Consider the following 24,483-nt stretch of genomic DNA (forward strand, 5'->3'; position numbering starts at 1 on the left):
AATTGTTACACCTACATCTTTAATTTTTTTTTGTGAAAATATCCTTAAAAATATTTCAAAATAAAAATAAGAACACATATAATTTTCTTTCAAATAATTGACACATCACAGGAAATTAATTTTTAATTTTCAAATCATTTTTGTATTTATTGAAAGGCTTTGTATTACATCCACATTCTTGATTTTATTGCAGACTGTTATGTATAAACTGGACGCCACATTGGACGATGTCCAAAATACTCGTTTCTCTAACATTTACCATGATTTGATCAAGCAAATGTCAAAGCAAACACAATTCACCGAAATGGAAGTTCAAAGCATTCTTATGGTCTATCACAAATTCGTTTTAGCCAATGGCCCCAAGGCCGAAAGTATGACAATAAAACAATTCAATAATCTATTCTTGGTACTCTTTAAAGTTTACGATTTGCAAATAATTGAACGTATATTGGCAATTATTACATCAGATACGAAGAAAGAAGTTGATCCAGTAGCTTGGGTGAAATTGTTTTCGGTTTTTATGTCGAATAAATTGGAACAAAAGATGAAATTTGCATTCGAGGTAAGTCATATGCAAGCGTTAACATATGTCATACGCAAAGGTAGCTAATATTTAATATTATTAATACGACATGTGGTCCAACCTATTATGAATAAAAAATTTCGAAATCTTGTGTGAAAATTAAATTTAGAATTTTTTTATCTTAAAAGCATTATGGAAAAATGTTTGATAAATGTAAAAGTTCTAAGATTTTAAGGCCTGAAAGTGACCCCAGAACGTGAGCTCAGACAGAATTATAACCTGTTCACATGAAATGAGTTTTGGGTCAGATAATACAAGTAATTACTTGTGCCACATAGAAAGGAATATTGTGAAGGCTGGGTATTATGTAGAATAGCGCAAGTCTGGGAATGGAGCCTGATACGCAGGATATACGATAATGTAATTAAGGAAATCATGCGATCTGGTAGAAATTGGTGGAGAAAAAGTGCAATATAAAAATTTTGATGAGGGGCGAATGGACATGTTTTCCTAGCATAGCATTCCCAGCAAAAAAGCGTCGCTAAAAAGTAGTGAAAATATTCTTTTTGGATCCGGAAGTGGTGAATTAAAAATTGTGTGATATTTTTTGAAAGAAATTCCTGAGTAGTTAAAATGAAGAACATATTTGGAAGAACATTTCTGGAAGTGCTTTTAAAATTGTGCCTTTAGAAGTACTTCCAAATTTTTTGCTGGGTTATTAAGGATTATGTGATTAAATTTTTAGAAATAAGATGGAAATTTTATACCAATAGAGCTATGTTACACCTTAAAACGAGGTGGCCACGTTAAGAAAATGACAACCCATTATAGGATAATAGAGGACTTGGTGGAAGTAGAATCGGATACAGCAGAGAGCTGTGATCGTATGCCCAAGGTGACTATGATCGTTGAGTGTGAATTCTTGACTTCAGAGTGACAGTCAGGGAAGTTTGGACAGAATAGGTATCGTAAAGAAATAATTGTAGCACCCAGACACTGAGATAATATTCCGAATTAATGATCACAGCCAAATCTTTCAGGCAGAGCTGTGATTAGTAATTACAAGAGACCATAGAGAACATATTCATGGATAGTTTGAGGACAATGAAAGCAAAAGCACAGACATTTCGCTGTGATCAATGTCTACTCATACTGGGGCATACTGGAGTGAGTGGAAACTTATAGGCAAAAAAAACAACAACACAGCGATTTGGGCTAATAGTGGACATTGAGAACGCAAAGTCCATGCAAATCAGGTGGGGTGAGTTTGAATTATTGGTACTAGAGATATATAGAGCCATGTGAAAAAAGTGTAACTGTGGGAAGGGGTTTAGGTGACTAGAGTCTCCTTCTGTTTACTAGAGAGAAACCCGACCGACAACAGGCCCACCGGTTTTGATCACTCTAGTTCTGATACATCTTGGAAATAGTGCCTGAAAACAAATTGAGGAATTCGTTAAGTAATTCCGAGAAGAGTAGCAATCAAGTTCATCTTGCCCTTATACTATGAAGAAAAAATATTTTTATGATTTAATTACGAGAATAATTAAACCAATTTATTTTTAATTGGGTTGCCAAAATTGACAGTATAAAAGTTTGAAAACTTTTCTACAGTAATAAAATTTTGGCAAACTTTTCTACAGAAATGAAGTTTTTACCAAATATGAAATTTTGACAACATTTTCTATTGAATTAAAATTATAACAAAGTTTTCTACAGAAATAAAATTTTGACAAAATTTTCTACAGAAATAAAATTTTGACAAAATTTTCTACAGAAATAAAATTTTGTCAAAATTTTCTATAGAAATAAAATTTTGTCAAAATTTTCTGTAGAAATAATATTTTGACGACATTTTCTACAGAAATGAAATTTTGTCAAAATTTTCTATAGAAATTAAATTTTGAAAAAATTTTCTATAGAAATAAAATTTTGACAAAATTTTGTATAGAAATAAAATTTTTAAAAAATTTTCTATAGAAATTTTTTGACAAAATTATCTATAGAAATAAAATTTTGAAAAAAATTTCTATAGAAATAAAATTTTGACAAAATTTTCTATAGAAATAAAATTGTGACAAAATTTTTTATAGAAATAAAATTTTGACAAAATTTTCTATAGAAATAAAATTTTGACAAAATTTTCTATAGAAATAAAATTTTGACAAAATTTTCTATAGAAATAAAATTTTGACAAAATTTTCTATAGAAATAAAATTTTGACAAAATTTTTTATAGAAATAAAATTTTGAAAAATTTTTTTATAGAAATAAAATTTTTACAAAATTTTCTATAGAAATCAAATTTTGACAAAATTTTTTATAGAAATACAATTTTGACAAAATTTTCAGAAATAAAATTTTGACAAAATTTTCTATAAAAATAAAGTTTTGACAATATTATCTATAGAAATAAAATTTTGACAAAATTACCTATGTAGCATCTGCATCCCTATGAATTTACCCATTTATTTATATTTCATAATTATTTGAATGAGATTTAAATTATTATTAATTATTGATAACATTAAATCAAATTATTTAAGAATTATGCTTATGTTAATTAATGTGCTTTTAAATTTTTTTGGTTGTTTGAATTAATATGATTTGAACTGTAATTTGTTTGCTAGTGTATATCGATATAGTTTCATTTCAAATGAGTGATGTTTGTTATAATTGTTCATGCTCTCTTATTCTCTCTCGTGTAACGTAAAGAATGTTATGAGTGATACCGTTGATATTGTCATAAACAACGCTCAATTATTAAGAGAAGAGTTGAGTGATAAACTAGTTTATATTGGAAATTGTTTTTGTTTAAATGATTTAGCACTCATAATTATTTTTGCATATGCCTAGTGATATTCTCTTTCTCTCATCAAATTGTATTTAAATTCATGTCACTTACACAATTTTGTCATTCTGTATGTTGAAGCCGCTGAATAAACTTCAAACAAAGAAAAGCGCACGACTTGTTTTTGGATAACTTTAAATTAAATTTATAAATTACAATTAAAGAGTGGACATTACTGGACTTCTTAGTCTGTTTTGACCCTCTTCAATAAAAATAAAAAAGAAATTAAAACGTTTCTAGACTTTTAGTCTGTCACGTTAAATTTCAAGCAATAAAATACAAAATATTTTTCTACGAAAAACTCCATTAGGATTCGTGGAACCCCACGACTCCTACAAGTGGCGCCCAACAAAAACAAAAACAAATATCCATATTTCAAGACGTGGATCATTTAATAAAATTTCTGGTGGTTTATTTGCATTAAAATTTCAACTGCATAAAATTGACGACTGCGTGCACGTGTTGTTATTGCTGTTGTTGTCATAATTGTTGTTGTTGTTTCGAACTGCAGAAATTTTGTTGTGGGTTAAGAGTTGAGCTACATATTAAGCTGTGGTTGTTTTAAGAGAGGAAATTTTGAGTAAGGGTTGCCAAGTCGGTTAATTAGGCGAAATTGTGGGAAATGAGACGCAGTCCTAGGAATACACCGCCGGTACGACCGGTTGCTCAAAATGGGTTAGACGATGAAAATCCCAGCGGTCCTAGTGTTTCTCAGCCTGTTGGTTCTCTGTCAAACGTTTCCTCACAGAGCATAAATTCTAACAGAAATCCACAAAACTCTATGAATATTCCTTTGCAAAATGATCCAAGGGCTCCATCTGTTACAGCACAATCACCCATATTCTTTAACGTAACTGAAGAAATGTTCAGAAATCTTTTGGGTGGAATGGCAGTAAGGCAAGAGTCAAGAATAAGTACTTTTAGCACCTGTACCGCCCGTTTTAGTGGGGAAAGAAATTCCTTCAAAGTTGAAGACTTCATTGCGACTATTCTGGTATATAAAGAATCTGAGAATATCACAAATGTACATGCATTGAACAGTCTTCCATTGTTGCTAGAGGGTTATGCTTCCACTTGGTGGCAGGGTGTGAAAGACGAAGCAAAAACATTTGAAGACGCTATTGATCTTCTACGAAAAGCTTTCGCTCCTCCTAAACCTGATTGGCGAATTTTCAGCGAAATATATATGGAAAAACAAAGAAATTTTGAGAGCACAGACTCGTTCATTTGTCGAAAAAGGTCTCTGTTTGCCCAGTTGTCCGAAAAACTATCGGAAAAAATTATGATTGATATGATATTTTCGCAGTTAAATTTGCAAATAAGAGAACGTGTAAGCCGAAATACCATTAATTCTTTTCAAGAGCTACTGGCTAGAGCCAGAGAAGTAGAAATGTTGGCAAATGAAAATAAACAGGAAAGAGTAGATCGGAAAATAAGTATTGAAAATTCTGAGAAAAAGCCAATTAAATGCTCCTATTGCAGAAAGAAAAATCACACCGTAGAAAATTGTTATAAGAAGCTAGAAGCAGATAAGCATTCTACCGCTAAGTTGCCAGAAACAAAGCTCAATTGCTATGGATGTGGTGCTGCTGGCTACTATAGATCGAATTGTCCTTTCTGTAATAAAGAAAAGTCTGGTAATGCGACTGAGAAATTAGATTTTAACTCGCTACATTCAAGCTTGGCTGGCAAAGATGTCCCTGTAGTCGAAGTTAATATAAATGGTCTAAACGGAGAAGCGTATTTTGATACCGCGGCGAGGACCAGTGTTGCTGGTCAAACATTGTTTGAAAAGCTTAAACAGAAAGGGTTGCCATTCAAAAAAGTATGCGCAGAAATTATCCTTGCTGATGGTATTGCCCGTAATGAAATAGTTTATTCGACAACAGCCAATATAATAATCGGTAAAAGGTTCAAACAAATAAACTTTATATGCTTGCCAAAGGCAAAAGGAAACAGAACACTACTAGGAATCGATTTTCTCGAAGAATGTGCTATAGTTCTTGATCTCGCCCAGAGGGCGTGGCATTTCAAAGATGAGCCTACTAAAACTTTCCTTTTCAAAATGCAGAAAGCAAACTTAGTCAATAGAATTTCTATTAGTGAAAAGGAGGAAAAATATAGAGACGATGTCAAGGAATTCTTTCGAAATTTCGAAGATTCAAACACAAATAGTAATGAATACTCGCCAGAATTCACTAATAAGGTTTTCGAAGGCTGCTTGCCAAATGATTTGGAATTTGAAGAGGTTTCAGACCTATTTCCCCCACCAAAAAGGTCAAAATTGGAAAATTATGGTGACGATATTTTTGAACCGATAGAATTGAACTCAGTCGATGTTAGACTTCGAGAAAATGAAGCAGTTAATTTGAACTCGTCTGAAAAAGAAATTCTGGAAATGCTATTGGTGGAAGAAACCAACATATTCGAAGATATAAATGTCCCTATATCACAGGTTGAGCATTATATAAAAACTGGTTCTCATGGTCCTATCGCCACAGCACCATATCGAATATCACCAAAGATGAAGATTTTATTAAAACAAGAACTGGAAGACATGTTGCAGAAAAATATTATAACGGAAATGGAATCGCCATGGTCATTTCCAGTCGTGCTTATTCCAAAAAAGGAAAATAAAATCAGATTGTGTGTTGATTACAGGCGCTTGAACGCTATTACCACAACTGATACGTATCCGCTTCCAAGAATGGACGATCTTCTACATACGGCAAAAACGACACCTTTTATGTCCACTCTAGACCTACGATCAGGATATTGGCAGATAAAAGTGGCAGATCAAGACAAACCAAAAACTGCATTTACTACACCGTTCGGAATATTCGTTTTTAATAGAATGCCGTTTGGCTTAAAGAATGCCCCGGCAACTTTTCAGCGGTTGATCGATAAATTTCGAACTGGGTTGCCAAATATTACAATTCTTGCATATCTAGATGATATAATTATCTGTTCGACCAGCTTAAATGCACATATATCGGATTTGAGAAAAACTTTTCGAAGATTAAAGGATTTCGGTTTCCGTTTAAATCGTGAAAAATGTTATTTTTGTTTGCCAAAAGTTAAATATCTTGGTCATATTCTGACAACAGAAGGTCTTAAAGTTGACCCAGAGAAAACAAAACAAGTAGATGTGAATAAACCTTTTATCATTCTGACAGACGCCAGCAACTATGCTTTGGGAGCTGTACTGATCCAGGGGGAGCAGGATGAAGAACATCCTATAGAGTACGCTAGTAGACTTCTGCTCCCAGCCGAAAAGAATTACTCTACTACCGAACGTGAAGCGCTTGCTGTTGTCTGGGCTGTTCAGAAGTTCCGAGGTTATATCGAAGGATCGGAAGTAAAAGTTCTTACAGATCACCAACCTCTTAAATGGCTCCTTAGCCTGAAAAGCCCAACCGGCAGACTCGCAAGATGGGCCTTACAGTTACAAATGTATAATATAGTATTTGGATATACGCCAGGTCGGAAAAACGCAGTTGCCGACACATTATCAAGACCACCATGTTCCGACGAAAACCATAAAAAGTCACAATGTGAGATTTGTTCCATAATTATAGATTTTCCAAGAAAAGGTGCAGAAGAGTTTAGAAAATCTCAACTAGAAGACGACGATCTAAAAGACATAATCTCTTCATTTGAGAAGGATGACGAAAATCTAATTCGTTTCATAAATAGAGGCTATATAATGCTTGATGGCGTGCTGTATCGATGTTCACCAGATGAGGATTCGGAAAATGGACAATTAGTGGTACCGAAATCGATGAGAAGCACCATTCTTTACAATCATCACGATGAACCAACTGCTGGACACTACGGTATTGAGCGCACAATTGCACGTATAACACCACATTATTATTGGCCAAAAATGAGAGCAGATATTGCTAATTATGTGAAATCCTGTCTTGAGTGTAAAAGATATAAAGCTTCGAACACAAAACCGATAGGCTTGCTACAAACTGTATCCAGCAACCAAAGATTTGAAATTGTGGCTGTCGATCTTTTTGGGCCATTGCCGCAGACACCGCGTGGAAATCAATGGATTCTTATAATTGAAGATCTGTGTAGTCGCTGGACAGAATTATTTGCTCTTCGGGAAGCTTCTTCTGAAAACTGTGCAGTTTTGCTGCTTAATGAAGTATTTTTAAGATATGGAATTCCAAGGAGAGTTCATTCGGACAATGGCTCTCAGTTTATTTCAGCGATAATGCAAAAGCTTACTTACTGCCTCAAAATTGAGCAAACATTCACGCCCGTTTACCACCCGGAAGCAAACCCAGTAGAAAGAAAGAACAGAGATTTGAAAACACAACTTTCTATTGCCGTTGGCAACGATCACACTTCCTGGGATTTGAATTTGGCTGCAATTAGATTTGCTATGAATACGGCAAAATGTTCTACAACAAACTACACCGCAGCTTTCTTGACTTTTGGCAGAGAATTGCGGACACCGATAGAAGTTCAGCACGATTTTCGAGCTATAGTGACAGCAGAAAATTTTATTCCTCAAATTACTCCACATCTATTACGACTTGCCGACACGCTGAAGATGGCTATCGAGAACCAAGAAAATATGCAAGATCGAAATAAAGTCTATGCTGATTCAAAAAGAATTCCACAAAACAAAATAAATGTGGGGGACCGCGTACTCATTTCCACCCACATATTGAGCAAAAAGGAAAAAGGCTTATCATCGAAGTTTGTGCCACGTCGTGATGGACCATACCTTGTAATAAACAAGAAAGGCTCATGCAGTTACACAGTCGCAGCGATTGATAATCCGGAAACACCGCTTGGCACATATCATTCATCGGACCTTACCTTATACCAGGGGCAAGATGAATGCCCAGTTTATCCCATAAAGAAACGAGGACGTCCGAAACAAACCACTAGCATAGCTCTTCCCACAGATAATCAAGATTACATCGATGCTCATAAAGACAACAACACTCAATTGAACATCGAAAGACCACAGAAACCACCGCCTGATCGCAAACGACCCAACAAAGCAAATAAAACGAAGGATGTACAAACACCACTCCGAAGATCCTTGAGGAACAAAGAAAATGCTGAGAAAAATAATGCTGCCACATCATCTGGGACGATTTCTGAGGCAGAGGGGGAGGGTGTAGCATCTGCATCCCTATGAATTTACCCATTTATTTATATTTCATAATTATTTGAATGAGATTTAAATTATTATTAATTATTGATAACATTAAATCAAATTATTTAAGAATTATGCTTATGTTAATTAATGTGCTTTTAAATTTTTTTGGTTGTTTGAATTAATATGATTTGAACTGTAATTTGTTTGCTAGTGTATATCGATATAGTTTCATTTCAAATGAGTGATGTTTGTTATAATTGTTCATGCTCTCTTATTCTCTCTCGTGTAACGTAAAGAATGTTATGAGTGATACCGTTGATATTGTCATAAACAACGCTCAATTATTAAGAGAAGAGTTGAGTGATAAACTAGTTTATATTGGAAATTGTTTTTGTTTAAATGATTTAGCACTCATAATTATTTTTGCATATGCCTAGTGATATTCTCTTTCTCTCATCAAATTGTATTTAAATTCATGTCACTTACACAATTTTGTCATTCTGTATGTTGAAGCCGCTGAATAAACTTCAAACAAAGAAAAGCGCACGACTTGTTTTTGGATAACTTTAAATTAAATTTATAAATTACAATTAAAGAGTGGACATTACTGGACTTCTTAGTCTGTTTTGACCCTCTTCAATAAAAATAAAAAAGAAATTAAAACGTTTCTAGACTTTTAGTCTGTCACGTTAAATTTCAAGCAATAAAATACAAAATATTTTTCTACGAAAAACTCCATTAGGATTCGTGGAACCCCACGACTCCTACACCTATAGAAATAAAATTTTGACAAAATTTTCTATAGAAATAAAAATTTGAAAAAAATTTTCTATAGAAATAAAATTTTGACGAAATATTCTATAGAAATAAAATTTTGAGAAAATCTTCTGTAGAAATAAAATTTTGAAAATTTTTTTTATAGAAATACAGATTTTACAAAATTTTTTATAGAAATAAAATTTTGACAAAATTTTCTATAGAAATAAAATTTTGACAAAATTTTTTATAGAAATACAATTTTGACAAAATTTTCAGAAATAAAATTTTGACAATATTTTCTATAGAAATAAAGTTTTGACAAAATTATCTATAGAAATAAAATTTTGACAAAATATTGTATAGAAATACAATTTTGACAAAATATTCTACAGAAATACAATTTTGACAAAATTTTCTACATAAATGAAATTTTGACAAAATTATCTATAGAAATAAAATTTTGATAAATTTTTCTATAAAAATAAAATTTTTACAAAAATTACCTATAGAAATACAATTTTGACAAAATTTTCTACATAAATGAAATTTTGACAAAATTATCTATAGAAATAAAATTTTGATAAATTTTTCTGTAAAAATAAAATTTTGACAAAATTTTCTATAGAAATAAAATTTTGACAAAATTTTCTATAGAAAGAGAATTTTGACAACATTTTCTATAGAAAGAGAATTTTGACAACATAGTAAGTAGACATAAATTTCTTGAATAGAAATAAAAATTTTCTATCGAAGTAAAATTTTGGATAAATTTTAACTTTGGAATGATATTAATTTAATTTGGGAAAATGGTCCGCTGGTACGAATTTTGGTCCAATTTTGGAAAAATGTTTGTCCAAAATAAAAGTTCATTGTGGCAACGCTGCATCGGACTAAATTTATATGGCGTATGATTTATTTATCTATAATATCATCACTCATACGTTAGGTATTCACTAATGTATACAACGGGTCGAAAACGTTTGTAGTGGTATGATTTATATTCATAATTTATTTGGTTATAAATATTCTAAATAAATAATGGATGTAACTTATACGTACTAAAAAAAACTTAAAATTACATCGTACCACTTTTGGCTTTGATTGAATTAAAATTGTTTAACATCTTTTTATAATTTTCAGATTTATGATGTTGGTGGCACTGGTGCCTTAACACGAGAGATAGTAACTTTGGCTGTGGAAAAGTTTTTCACTGGTGACGATGAGGATGAAATCAATGAATTAAGATCGGTATGTAGTAATATCATTGTTAATGAGTTTTCTAAAAGAAATAATTTTCTTTAATCAATCTCAAGGATATGGTTGATTTAATATTCAACAAATTTGATGTCGATAAAGATGGTATCATTTCCTATGATGATTATTCCACAGTGGTTACAAAACAGCCAATGCTTTTGGAGTTTCTAGGACAATGTTTCCCCAATGTTGATGGTATGACTGTTATTGCTTATTGTGCAAATATTTTGTCCAAGATAACATTTCCGACAAATGAAATTGAAGAATAGATTATAACTTGGTTTTCGTAGAATAAAGAATTAACATTTAGATTTTTTACAAACATCTGTTGTTATTTTTGAGCTTTTAAGGTCAGGTATTTTAATACGAATAAAAGATGAATTTGTTCCATTTTTATTATCCAACGTTTCGCTGGGCAATTCCAGCTTCTTCAGGGATGGTATTTTTAATTGAATAACATATTTAATCTTTCGTCAGGTTATTTTCTATTGCACAAGTTTTCTTATTCTCTAACATAACAGGTTGGTTGATAAGTCCCAGGTCTAACTAAGAAAAACACATTTTTTTTGTCAAAATTCGTTTTTATTATTCAACACAGTTCCCTTCAAGAGCGATACAACGATTATAACGACCTTCCAATTTTTTGATACCATTTTGGTAGTGCTCCTTCGGTTTTGCCTCAAAATAGGCCTCAGTTTCGGCGATCACCTCTTCATTGCAGCCAAATTTTTTTCCTGCGAGCATCTTTTTGAAGTCTGAGAACAAGAAAAAGTCGCTGGGGCCAGATCTGGAGAATACGATGGGTGGGGAAGAAATTCGAAGCCCAATTCATGAATTTTTGCCATCGCTCTCAATGACTTGTGGCACTGTGCGTTGTCTTGGTGGAACAACACTTTTTTCTTCTTCATGTGGGGCCGTTTTGCCGCGATTTCGACCTTCAAACGCTCCAATAACGCCATATAATAGTCACTGTTGATGGTTTTTCCCTTCTCAAGATAATCGATAAAAATTATTCCATGCGCATCCCAAAAAACAGAGGCCATTACTTTGCCAGCGGACTTTTGAGTCTTTCCACGCTTCGGAGACGGTTCACCTTCGCTGTCCACTCAGCCGATTGGACTCAGGAGTGTAGTGATGGAGCCATGTTTCATCCATTGTCACATATCGACGGAAAAACTCGGGTGTATTACGAGTTAACAGTTGAAAACACCGTTCAGAATCATCAACACGTTGTTGTTTTTGGTCAAATGTGAGCTCGCGCGGCACCCATTTTGCACAGGGCTTCCGCATATCCAAATATTGATGAATGGTGTGACCAACACTTTCCTTTGATATCTTTAAGGCCGCTGCTATCTCGATCAACTTCATTTTACTGTCATTCAAAATCATTTTTTGGATTTTTTTTGATGTTTTCGTCGGTAACCACCTCTTTCGGGTGTCCACTGCGTTCACCGTCATCCGTGCTCATTTCTCCACGCTTGAATTTTGCATACCAATCAATTATTGTTGATTTCCCTGGGGCAGAATCCGGAAACTCATTATCAAGCCAAGTTTTTGCTTACACCGTAGTTTTTTCCTTCAGAAAACAGTATTTTATCAAAACACGAAATTCCTTTTTTCCATTTTTTTCACAATAACAAAAGTTGCTTCACAAAAGACGTTCTATCTCAAAAACTAATTAACTTACAGACGTCAAATCATTTGAAGGTTGGCAAAAAAAAAAAAAAAATATGCATTTAATACTAACGACGCCATCTATGTGTCAGACCGGGGACTTATCAGCCAACCTGTTATAACATGAGACAAACACAACATTTTAAATATGTGCTGAAAATAAACAGATTGAAAACTAAATATCACTGGGCTTTCCTATTATCTAGATCACAGTTGAATATCGACTTTTTATTACCAAATTCACTATTAACAAAAAATATTTTTCTGGATCTAATTTATAATGTTACACATAGAAAAAATATCACCAAAATAATTCAAATAAAGATTGTTGATTTGATATAAAATTATTGAACCACTCGATTGCACATATCGAACGTGGTGATATTTTTAGATCAAATCCTTTATATTTTATTTCCATACTTAATATTACTATTATATTTACCATAGTGATGTTTTTTCTTTTTTTTTTAAAGACCTTCACTGAATTTTGTTTCCTAACTCTTTAATATATTTATTTGTACAGTGGGTAACGGATATAAGCACATCTCATGTAAGAAAAAAACGCATATAAGAAAGTGTAGCAAAAACACCGTGTCTTTTTGCTGTGTTTTGGTTTGAGAAATGTTTCATATAAGAAAAACGTGTATAAGAAAAAAACTGATAAAAGAACAATCTGGCAATCACCCAAGACCAAAATCCCATTAAAAAGAAATTCCTATAAGAAACTTTTTTTATGTGTCGGCAACACTAAATATTCTTTTTCAACGGCAACACTAGACATGCATTTCTATTTATTTTTGGTTTGTGTTCGGTGTTTATTGTACATACGTATGAAAGATGGACGCAATTAAGCAAAGGAACACATTACCATTGAAAACAAAAATTAAACTATTGCAAGAAATACAACGCGGAAAAAAAAGAAGTGAAGTTGCAAAAGAATATAACATTGCGATCTCAACATTGTCAAAAATAATAAAAAACTCAAAAGAAATCGAAAAAAACTATTCCGTATTGAAAAATTTAAACAAAAAGAGAGAAAGAAAACCAAAATTTGAGTCTCTAAATAAAGCAATGTCAAAGTGGTTTGAACAAATGAATCACAAGGGCGCTCAAGTGACTGGACCTATCCTCCTCGAAAAGGCCCAACAATTTGCTGTAAAACTAGACATTCCAGACTTTAACGCTAATATTGGATGGCTTCAACGGTGGAAGAAAAATGAAAATATAGTCTTTCGAAAACGTCACGGAGAGGCAGCTTCAGCCGACACAGAATCTGCTGATGTTTTCAAAATAAATGTATTGCCTCGATTGTTGGACAAATATGAATTGGATGACATTTACAATGCAGATGAGACTGGTCTTTTTTATAAGGCACTGCCTAATGGATCTTTTGGTTACAGTGGTGAGCACACCAACGGACTCAAGACACCGAAAGACAGAATAACACTTCTTTTTATATGTAATGCAACTGGTTCCGACAAATACGTATATTCCATCGGAAAGTACAAACAACCAAGATGTTTTCGTGGCAAAAGCATTCCTATTCCTTACAAATATAACAAAAAGGCTTGGATGACCTGTGCTATATGGTCAGAAGTAATTAAAGAAATAGACGTAAAATTACAAAAGAAAAAGAGAAAAATTTTGCTTTTAATCGATAATGCTTCATGTCATAAACTTGATTTTATACCAGAAAACATTGAAATTGTATTTCTGCCACCATGTACCACTAGTTTAATTCAACCTCTAGATCAAGGTTTGTATTGGGAGCGTACAATATTTATTCACATTTTAATAACTGTTTTGATTTATGGTTTAAGGTATCATCCAGTCATTCAAAGCTCATTATCGCAAATGCCTGATTCGAGAACAAATACTAGCAATTGAAGGTGATTGTATGCACAATTTTTTAAAAAGCATAACAATTCTAAGAGCGTTATATATCGCAAAACGCTCATGGTGGCTTGTAACACCACAAACTATAAAAAATTGTTTCAAAAAGGCTGGTATATTTAAGAACAACGAAACAGACGATATCGAAACTACTGAAAATCCGCTAGACGAAGAATACAGATCTTTCTTCGAAGAAATTGCAGATTTGGAAAACACTGACTGCTTTGGTATGCTATGCGATAATGAAATAATTAAAGAAATACAAGAAGAGAAAGAAGAAATACTCGAAGAAGAAGAAGTTGAGATATCGGAAACAAGTAAACCAAGCAGAGGAGAAGCTCTACAAGCCCTCTTTGTTCTAAAACAATATATGGAGTGTAATGACGACATCTGTAACATCGAAAAAATTTTATATGACGAAAGAGATAGGACATTGATTCAAAGAAAAATAAAAGATTATTTCAAATCGAACTTAAGCAATTAGTGAACTAGAAAATACTATGAAACCAAATACCCTTAAAAAGTACATACAGACTGAATTAGTTTTATTTTTGTTTTGTTTATTTTATTATATTGAAGTTATTTGTTACTTTTTTATTTTAAGATTCTTTTAAATCGAAGCTAAACCATTAGTGGTATCACACAATACTGTAAAACTAAGCACCTATAAAAGGTACATACATTACTGAATTTTCTTAGATTTTGTTTATTTTATTCTAATTGTTCAGATTAGAGTTCTTAAATTTTAATTTTTACCTTTTTTTTAATAAAAATATAATAAAACTATAAACCGAAATTTTGTTACATTTTTCTTAAAGAGATTTTTGTGAAATATATTCCTATAAGAAAGAAATTTCTTATAAAAATGTGTATGCTTATAAGAAACTTTTTTCTTATATACATATATATGCTTATAAGAAACATTTTTCTTATATGCAATAATTGTCTATAAGAAAAAAACGCATATAAGAAAAAAAATTGCGGGATTTTCTGACTTTCTTATATCCGTTACCCACTGTATCAAAATTACTTTATTACAACATTTTATTTGTTTTTTTTTTGTATGAGAAAACTTCCGCTTGAAACACTATTTACTTAAAAGAATGCATTTTTTCACATTTAATAGTTAATTTTGTTTAAACTTATCCATAATTTGTGGTTAAATGATCATGACTTCATTAATCAAAATGGTTTATTGTCAAGCAAAACATATAAACCAAAAAAACACATCAACTCACACATTAAAGGTAATGAGCCTATTCGTTTGTTTATTTTTTGATGAATATTAAGGTAATTTTTATTATTATTTTTGTCTCTTAAATTTACAACTGGTAACCACAATTAAAACTATGTCACTGAGTCAACAGACAATGTAAGACTTTTGGTGTGTATTTCTCAGCTCTGTCTGTCTACTAATCAGTCGCTATATCTTTTTTGGACTGAGACAAGTGCGAAATCATGGCACTTGCTTTACCCACACAACTGGGCTAATTAATTTTCTTCTCGTTGACTTTCTTTATGAGGTGGTTGCTTAAGCATATTTACCCAGATACAAAGAGATGACTTGGGAGTGAAGAAAACAAAAACCAACTAATGGAAATACTTGTATTATTGTCAACTGTTGAATGTTATCAGATCATTATTACCACATATCTCAGGGTATCTGTGAACTATGGGAACATTGAATTGAACAATGGAAGAAGGTGTTAGAGGTGTGTGAAGAATGTTTATATGCAATGGTAATTTGAATGCATCTAAATGTTCATGTCTAAAATTCGAAATGTGCCTTTTTATATAGATTCTAATGGTACTCAAATGATTTGTTGAGAGTATATGGTAGATGATTCAAAGGTTAAACAAATAAGAATGGTGCTAAGTTTTAATAGGATGAAGGTAATAAATCATCTAACAAATATGTGGATGATCAAGTTCTTACCATAGTTATGTTTTGGTAAATTAAAGAAGAGAATGCCCTGTTCCTGTATATCGAACGAAAGCTTTCTTTCGTATTCCAAACGAAAGAAATTTGATTTTGGTTCGTCTATTTCGAAAGGCAAGACATTTCATATTTTGTTGTCGAGTAATAAACGGACATATAAAAAATGTGTCAAGAAAAAAGTAGAAACATTGATAACATTTGAATTAATTCTTAGACCATTTATTTGAAAATACTCATTTTTTATAATCAATGTATTGTCATACAAACGAAACGGACTTTCAAAAAATAGAAAAACCCTAATTCTAGTGGTTCTAGTGGCTGCCTTTTTTTCGAATGGGTTTTCGTTCGATATACAGGAACAGGGCATAAAAGAGTTTAATAATCACAATATACCGGATTGTAGTAGTACGTAAAAGCCAGGTCATGTTATAGTGGCAGCCAGTTATTTCATGCTATGCAAACTTGACTTAATAGTTAAAAAAAAAATGAGAGTTGGTTCCAGTTCCAGTGACTATGCACCCATATTAGGTGAATATTGAACTGCTCTGTAATCTCGTTGAAAGAAATGCGGATGTCTATGACAGTTTTCGAGTTAAGCAACATAGAGTTCCAGGATGGGATTCCTGATTGATTGTCTGACTCAAAAAGTTGAATTTACTACTTTTTCATTTTTGAAAAATTTGATTTTTCCAAAAGGGGGATGGGATCGATTTTTGGTATCGATTTTTCGATTTATTATCAAGCTCACTTAAACTATTCAGTAGAGATGTGCCCGTGACTTGAAATTCTCGTGACACGCGTGAATCATGTGAGTCGTGAACTAAAGCAACTCTCGTGAATTAGAGGTGTGCACGTGACACGAAATTGTCGTGGCTCACGAAATGGCAATTATGTGAGTGTGCATGAGCGTGATTAACAAACCAAATGTCGTGCGTGAGTTACGAAACTAATTTCTTCGTGAGTGTGCGTGAGTAACGAATTTCGGAAAAATACGCTCACGAAAATAATCCCGCCCACGGACATAAAACGTTTACGAGTTGAATTCATTTACAATTTTATTGATGCTCTCGATTTTAACCATGCTCATGTTTTCCCCAAAGGTAAATTACTCATAAAATTATTCGAGAGTCACGATATTTTCTGTGAGTGAGTGCGTAAGTAAAATATTACTCACGTGCACACCTCTATCGTGAATGTGCGTGATTGGTACTAAAATAAATATGTCGTGTGTGAGCGTGAGTGAGAAATAAAATCGTTTCGTGAATGTGCGTGAATAAAATTTCTGCAAAATCACGCTGACGAAATTCTCGTCATACTCGTCTCGTATGTTAACTGAAATTAATTTAGCTCTAGAACTATATTTTATGTTTGAATTTTGTTACCTCTGCTGATATCTGTTTGGAAAATGTCGTGAGTCTCGTGAACCGCTCGAGAGTACTGGCTTTTATTCCGTGAATGTGCGTGAGTGGGATTGGCTACCACACGTATCGTGAATTTGGGTGAGTATGAGTGAAATTTCAGTCACATGCACACCTCTACTATTCAGTCCAATGTGATACCATATTAACTAAAAGTACTTATTACATATGGGCACTTATAGTTTTAACAGCTGAACCTACTCGATTATTTTCTTTTGTGGAACCAACCAGATTGTTCTAAAAACATTAGCAGACTGCTTAAGTTAATACTTTCCAGGTCCGCAAGTAATCCAAAATTAGAAAACACAACACTTCGTTTTCTTTAAAAATTTTGAACATAATTAATTTTCGACTTTTGTGATGAGAGAAAGATTGACTTTCGAATCAAAGCGTTGATTTTTTTTATGATTCATAATTTTGAAACGAAGATTTGTGGACTTTTTCAAAATGTTCGATTAAGTCGACGTTTAAATTTCTTATTTTTGAAAAATTTGTATTTTCAAAAATTAGAAAGGAGTAAATTTCTTTTTCAAAACAAAAAAAACTAAATCTTTCGAAACTTGCGATAAGGGATTGTTACCATCAACATTTTGCAGTTTTTGATTTTTGGATTTGCCACTAATTTCTCGGACTGAACAATACTGTTTTATTGGAAAAATGGACTATTCTTTGCAAAATACTTTTTTGTCAATTCCATTTTGACTCATCGGTATAGGAATTGTATAAACCTTTATTCATAAATCACAATGGACTGGATAGAAATAAGTGAGCCTGAAAATAGATCAGGCTGTCACTTTAACCTAACCTTTATTCACTGGGGTCTATATACACCACACATTACTATTTTCGCATCACTTGTTTTCCAAATCAATGGAAAACTAACCTAACCTTTTGTCAATACATCTAAAGACAATAAATGCAATATGACATTAAAGAAATCTATATCTACTAAATTTGCCAAAGATACTCAAATATGCCAGTAGTTGAACTTTCTCTAAAATCGCTCGTCGTCGTTCGAATTCTGAAGTCTTGGCCTATTAAAATAGAGAACAATATGATCATCCACGGTATTCCCTAAATTTGCAGAATATGAACGTTCAAGTCTAACCTAAACTTGAAGCTGAATTCAAATTTTCTTAGACCTCTATATCAATATCTTAGTTTGTAATCATACTTTGTATGGCACAGCTGTCCTTTCTAATTGTTACTAGTTCCCAGAAATTTAAAAATTTTCGTCACTCATACGTTCAGTGGGCTATAATAATTAATATTACTTATTAATCACCAAGGCTAAAAGCTGATTGAAATTTAGAGATTATCCTATGTGTAATGTTATAAAGCATCCAAACTCCAACCACCAGGTGTTAATTAAAGTCCAATTTAACCAAGTAATTGATAAATTGGATGCCACTATGTAACTAAGAAAACAACTAAAATCTAATGAAAATAAAACAAACCAAATTGGCCAAAGGACTGGGCTGTTTTTTTTTTTGTATGCGAAAAAAATAACTAACCTCGAACTTATATTCTTTACCATATAATGTCATTACTTCTTTAATATGATTTTGTTTTTGTCTACAAGGCTATCTTGTGTTTAACCTTTGTTTTGTCTGCATTTAATTGAACTTCAAGTGAATAGTGTTTGTATTAGATTTAGTTCTTAATATTTGCGGTAAGAATGATATTCTTGATATATTCACCAAAAGCCATGACTAAGTAGCTAAGTTAAATGTTGTTCATGTAATTCCATTAAAGCGGTAAACCAAATACCCAAATGTAATGCGAAGATTTAGAAACATTGACATTGTTTTTGAAATTCGTGGCTAACTGGTCTGTACGGTGATATTGTAAATTAGGGTGTAATGTTATAAATTGGTTAAGATATTTTTTTGATATTGTTTAAATTTAAATTAGAAGCATACTAAAACTTGAGGATTGATATAATTATGTTGCAATATATTTCTTTTTTAAAAAAGTTTAATTAAATTTTTCCTTTCCGGATTTGACATTGATGAAATGAAAAATATCCCTAAAAATAGATTCTCTCATTTCAACGCCGTATAAATAGATTTTGACCTTTTTCCAGTTAAATCACTTTGTTAGAGCAAATAATTAAAAGACAAGATAGTAGTCATAGTACACTTAACAAGTTAGGTAAGTGGGCAACATTTCTGCAAAGCAACAACAAAAAACTTAAGCAGCAAACTTGATGATGATTAATTTCTGTACATGCCGAATACAACGACCATCCATCTAAACGATTGTGTTAAACCAATAATTATATTTTGATGATACACACAAAAAAATCAGATTCAATCACGAAATTAATTGATCCAATTATTTTTTTAATTGAAATGTCTTCAATCACAGAAATTATAGTATCAATTAAAAAATTAATTGAAAGTCAATTAAATAATTATTGATCCAATTAAAATATTAATTGATACTATTAATTTTTGTGATTGATTTTTATTTCAATTAATTTTTTTTTTGTTTTTAATCAATTAAATTTTTAGTTGAATATTTTTTAAAACTCAATTAAAATTTTAATTGGAAAAATTTTCGTGAAATTTTTTTTCTGTGTAAATATGATTCTGTAAACGGCGATAGTTGATTGTAAGCAATTAGTTTAGAGGCGTTTTAGTTGAAAAATTGTCGTTACCATAAACATTTTCCTACAAAATTTAAATTCTTGAAAAAAGAACCAAATTATTATCGGCAAAGGAACAAATTCTTCCCTCTACATCTTATATTTAAGTGAACTGTAATCCCTCTTTTAGAGCATCCATCATAACTACACAGAAAACAATTTCACGAAAATTTTTCCAATTAAAATTTTAATTGCGTTTTCAAAAATATGCAATTAAAAACTGTATTGATTCAACAAATTTTTTAATTGAAATAAAAATCAATCACAAAAATTTAACGAACATTTTTCCAATTAAAATTTTAATTGAGTTTTAAAAAATATTCAATTAAAAATTTTATTGATTCAACAAATTTTTTAATTGAAACAAAAATCAATCAAAAAAGGTAATGGTATCAATTATTTTTTTAATTGGGTCAATTAATTTTTGAATTGACCTTCTATTAATATTTTAATGATACTATCATTTTTGTGATTGAAGAAGTTTCAATTAAAAAAAAATGAATCCAATTAATTAATTTCGTGATTGAATCAGAAAAAAATTTTTGTGTGTATGTCATTCCATTTGTAACGAATTGAAATATTAATTTCAGACCCCATAAAGTACCATCGTCGTAGTGAAAATTATCAGTTGATCTAACGATGCCTGTACGCCCCTGTGTTTAAATCAAGCTAACTCTCAAACGAAACAAGTTACCGGCATATCACAAGTAGTTGTCAATTAATAAGGTTGGGAGGTATTGCAAATCGGCCATATCAGACCACTGTTAGATATAGCGCCCATATAAACCGATCCCCAAATTTGATTTCTTAAGCCTCCTGAGGCTGAAAATTTTCATCCGATTTGATTGAAATTTGATATGTCTGTCTTCTAACTGCCATGCAAAAAAAAAAAAAATAAAAAGACATAGAAAAAATTGATACAATTGGATATTAATCAGTCTGATTGTAATTGATAATTAAAACAAAAGACTTTAGTAGATAAACAACTGAAACGAACAAAATGAACAATGTCATGTTTTTCAAATAACAATAACAATTGTAATGTGAAAACAAAAGACTTAAGACATAAACTTTTGAAAACTCAATAACATAGTATTGTTGTGATTTGAACATTAGGCATGGAATGAACACAAATGACAACACGTTTCACATTACTTTGTGACTTAGTACAAGTGTGGCGTTTAACCTATGTCACCAAAAGTTGATGATTCGACATGGTTATGTCTTAGAAAGACCACAACATAGCCACATAAAATATAGATTGAACATGTTTGTAAAAATAATGTCTCAGTTACCTATGAAGTATACGAAACAACTAAAACGAGAAAACAAAAATTCAATAATAATAATAATCATTATCATCAAATTACAAATGATGGTAAGACAAGAAGCCATGAAGATATGAAGAATAAGGAATATAATCGTGCCAATGATTATAAAGATGATACCACATTGACAACAGTGGTTTGATGGCAAAGATGATGGCAAAGCAACACATAAAGATAATGATGACTATTGCATTTATTGATGAGGGCCATGAATATGGCTGCTGGTATTTTAGCAATTTTTTTTCTAATAAATTCTTATAGACTTAAATGCCGTCCATCGTTTTTGGTAATTTAATGCGAATATTTTTTTTGGGGTGGTTTGCGAAAACTGGATTTCTTGCCTTTAAGTTATTTGTAATATGAGTTTTTGTATGAATTTTAAAAATTCAATCAATTGTATAAATTGCTGTCATAACTTGATGATTGTCTTTCAAGCCATAGATCACAATGAATTTTTGTCAATATTAAAGATAAAATTTAAAGCTGATATTTATTTGAGACCCTCCCTAGTTAGAGGCTTTCAAAATCATTAATTTTTAGAATTGCCTTGCTGAGTATTGTCACTGTTTTTAACTAATTTCCTTATATTGTTCTTAATGAATACTAACTTATTTCTATTTTTGAAGAATGGTCAACGATCGAATTCCATCTTTTTTATTTGTATTTGACTTTGGTATCGGTTATCTTTTTTCAATCCAGTTTAATTAATGGTCCTCATATTCATTTGGACAAAGAATAGAATTTTTTTGAGAAATAAGAAAAGATTAAAAAAATACACAAAGAGGAACCAATAATGTAATTGCTTTTGAATAGCGGTGAATTCTTATTCTATAGCACGTATTAATCAAAATTGTAATATTTTTTTATTTAAAGAAACTTGATAATCTTTTAAAAATCTGGTTTGTGCATATACATGTATGTATATGCATTTCAGGAATATTGCATTATAAATTAGTAATTGGGAATGTAGAATATAGAAACAAATTTTATTGTCTTAATTTTTAGTTGGACTTATATATAATTGACAAAATCTTATTAAGATATTACATTATAGTCTTAAGTATTTATCAAAATTTTCAAGAATTAAAAAAACACATTGTAAACCATTGTAACCCAAAAATGCTCAATAAAGAAAAATATGTCTTAAAAAAGATATTGAATATATAGAAAATTTTGTCAAAATGTTTAATTCTATTGAAATTTTTGTCAATTTTTTATTTCTATAGAAAAATTTTTATTTCTATAGCAAATTTTGTCAAAATTTTATTTCATTTCTTTTTTTCATTTCATTTATTATTCTCCAAAGTAATATATATAATATATAATATATAGAAGATTTTTGTCAAAAATGTTATTTCTATAGAAAATGTTATCAAAATTTTATTTTATTATTTTATTTTTCTGAAATATTTATTTCTATAGAAAATTTTGTCAAAATTTTATTTCTATAGAAAATTTTGTCAAAATTTTATTTCTATAGAAAATTTTGTCAAATTTTTATTTCTATAGAAAAAATTATCAAATTTTTATTTTATAGAAAATTTTGTAAGAATTTTATTTCTATAGAACAATGTTTCAAAATTTTATTTCTATAGAAAATTTTGTCAACATTTTATTTCTCTTCAGAATGTTGTCAAAATTTTATTTCTATAGAAAATTTTGTCAAAATTTTATTTCTATAGAGAATTTTGTCAAATTTTTATTTCTATAGGGAATTTTGTCAAATTTTTATTTCTATAGATAGTTTTGTCAAAATTTTATTGCCATAGAAAATATTATCAAAATTTTATTTCCATGGAAAATTTTGTCAAAATTTTATTTCTATCGAAAATTTTGTCAAAATTTTATTTCTCTAGAAAATTTTGTCAAAATTTTATTTCCATAGAAAATTTTGTCAAAATTTTATTTCTATAGAAAATTTTGTCAACATTTTATTTCTATCGAGAATGTTGTCAAAATTTTATTTCTATCGAGAATGTTGTCAAAATTTTATTTCTATAGAAAATTTTGTCAACATTTTATTTCTATCAAGAATGTTGTCAAAATTTTATTTCTATAGAAAATTTTGTCAAAATTTTATTTCTATAGAGAATTTTGTCAAATTTTTATTTCTATAGAAAATTTTATTTCCATAGAAAATTTTGTCAAAATATTATTTCTATAGATCATTTTGTCTAATTTTTTATTTTTATATAAAATTTTGTCAAAATTTTTATTTCTATAGAAAATTTTCTCAAAAATTTTATTTCTATAGAAAATTTTGTCATAATTTTATTTCTATACAAAATTTTATTTCTATAGAAAATTTTGTAAGAATTTTATTTCTATAGAAAATTTATAAAAATTTTATTTCTATAGAAAATTTTGTCAACATTTTATTTCTCTCGAGAATGTTGTTCAAATTTTATTTCTATAGAAAATGTTGTCAAAATTTTATTTCCATAGAAAATTTTGTTAAAGTTTTATTTCCATATAAGATTTTGTCAAGGTTTTTATTTCTATATAAAGTTTTGTCAAAATTTTATTTCTATAGAAAGTTTTGTCAAAATATTATTTTTATAGAAGATTTTGTCAAAAATTTTATTTTCTATAGAAAATTTTATTTCTATAGAAAATTTTGTCAAAATATTATTTCTATAGAAAATTTTGTTAAAAATTTTATTTCTATAGAAAATTTTGTTAAAAATTTTATTTCTATAGAAAATTTTGTCAATATTTTAATTCTATAGAAAAATTTCTCAAAATTTTATTTCTATATAAAATTTTGTCAAAATTTTATTGTTATAGAGAATTTTGTCATATTTTTATTTCTATAGAAAATTTTGTCAACATATTATTTGAGTACCTCTTATTTGGTGAAGGGACAACAGTAAACAGCTTAAAACATTGCTTCACTGTTTGCTTTCTTGTCCGGAGTGGGAATAAGTGGCACCTATCACGCCTAAAACTTTCTAATGCTCTACATTTTAAGCTAGATACGACTGAAGCAAACTTTTTCTGTGCGTTCCATCTAAGCTACGTCTTGCACTTTTATTCAGTGGCCTGACAATATTAGATATGAGAAAAT

The 24,483-nt window shown here is 30.4% G+C and overlaps 2 protein-coding genes across 3 annotated transcripts in view; one reads left to right on the top strand and one right to left on the bottom strand.

The window, feature by feature from the left end:
• The window catches only part of thw (chitin-binding domain protein thawb), a 120,799-nt gene that overhangs the window by 47,381 nt on the left and 48,935 nt on the right, over nt 1-24,483 (bottom strand). The window lies entirely within an intron of this gene.
• LOC142238373 (calaxin-like) lies at nt 102-10,836 on the top strand. Its single transcript, XM_075309996.1, has 3 exons — nt 102-562; nt 10,401-10,508; nt 10,574-10,836. Exons 1-3 carry the CDS (start codon nt 200-202, stop codon nt 10,781-10,783), a joined length of 681 nt encoding a protein of 226 aa, XP_075166111.1. The 5' UTR covers nt 102-199; the 3' UTR covers nt 10,784-10,836.

Source organism: Haematobia irritans, chromosome 1, assembly GCF_050003625.1.
Source record: "Haematobia irritans isolate KBUSLIRL chromosome 1, ASM5000362v1, whole genome shotgun sequence".
Classification (NCBI taxonomy): Eukaryota; Metazoa; Arthropoda; class Insecta; order Diptera; family Muscidae; genus Haematobia; species Haematobia irritans.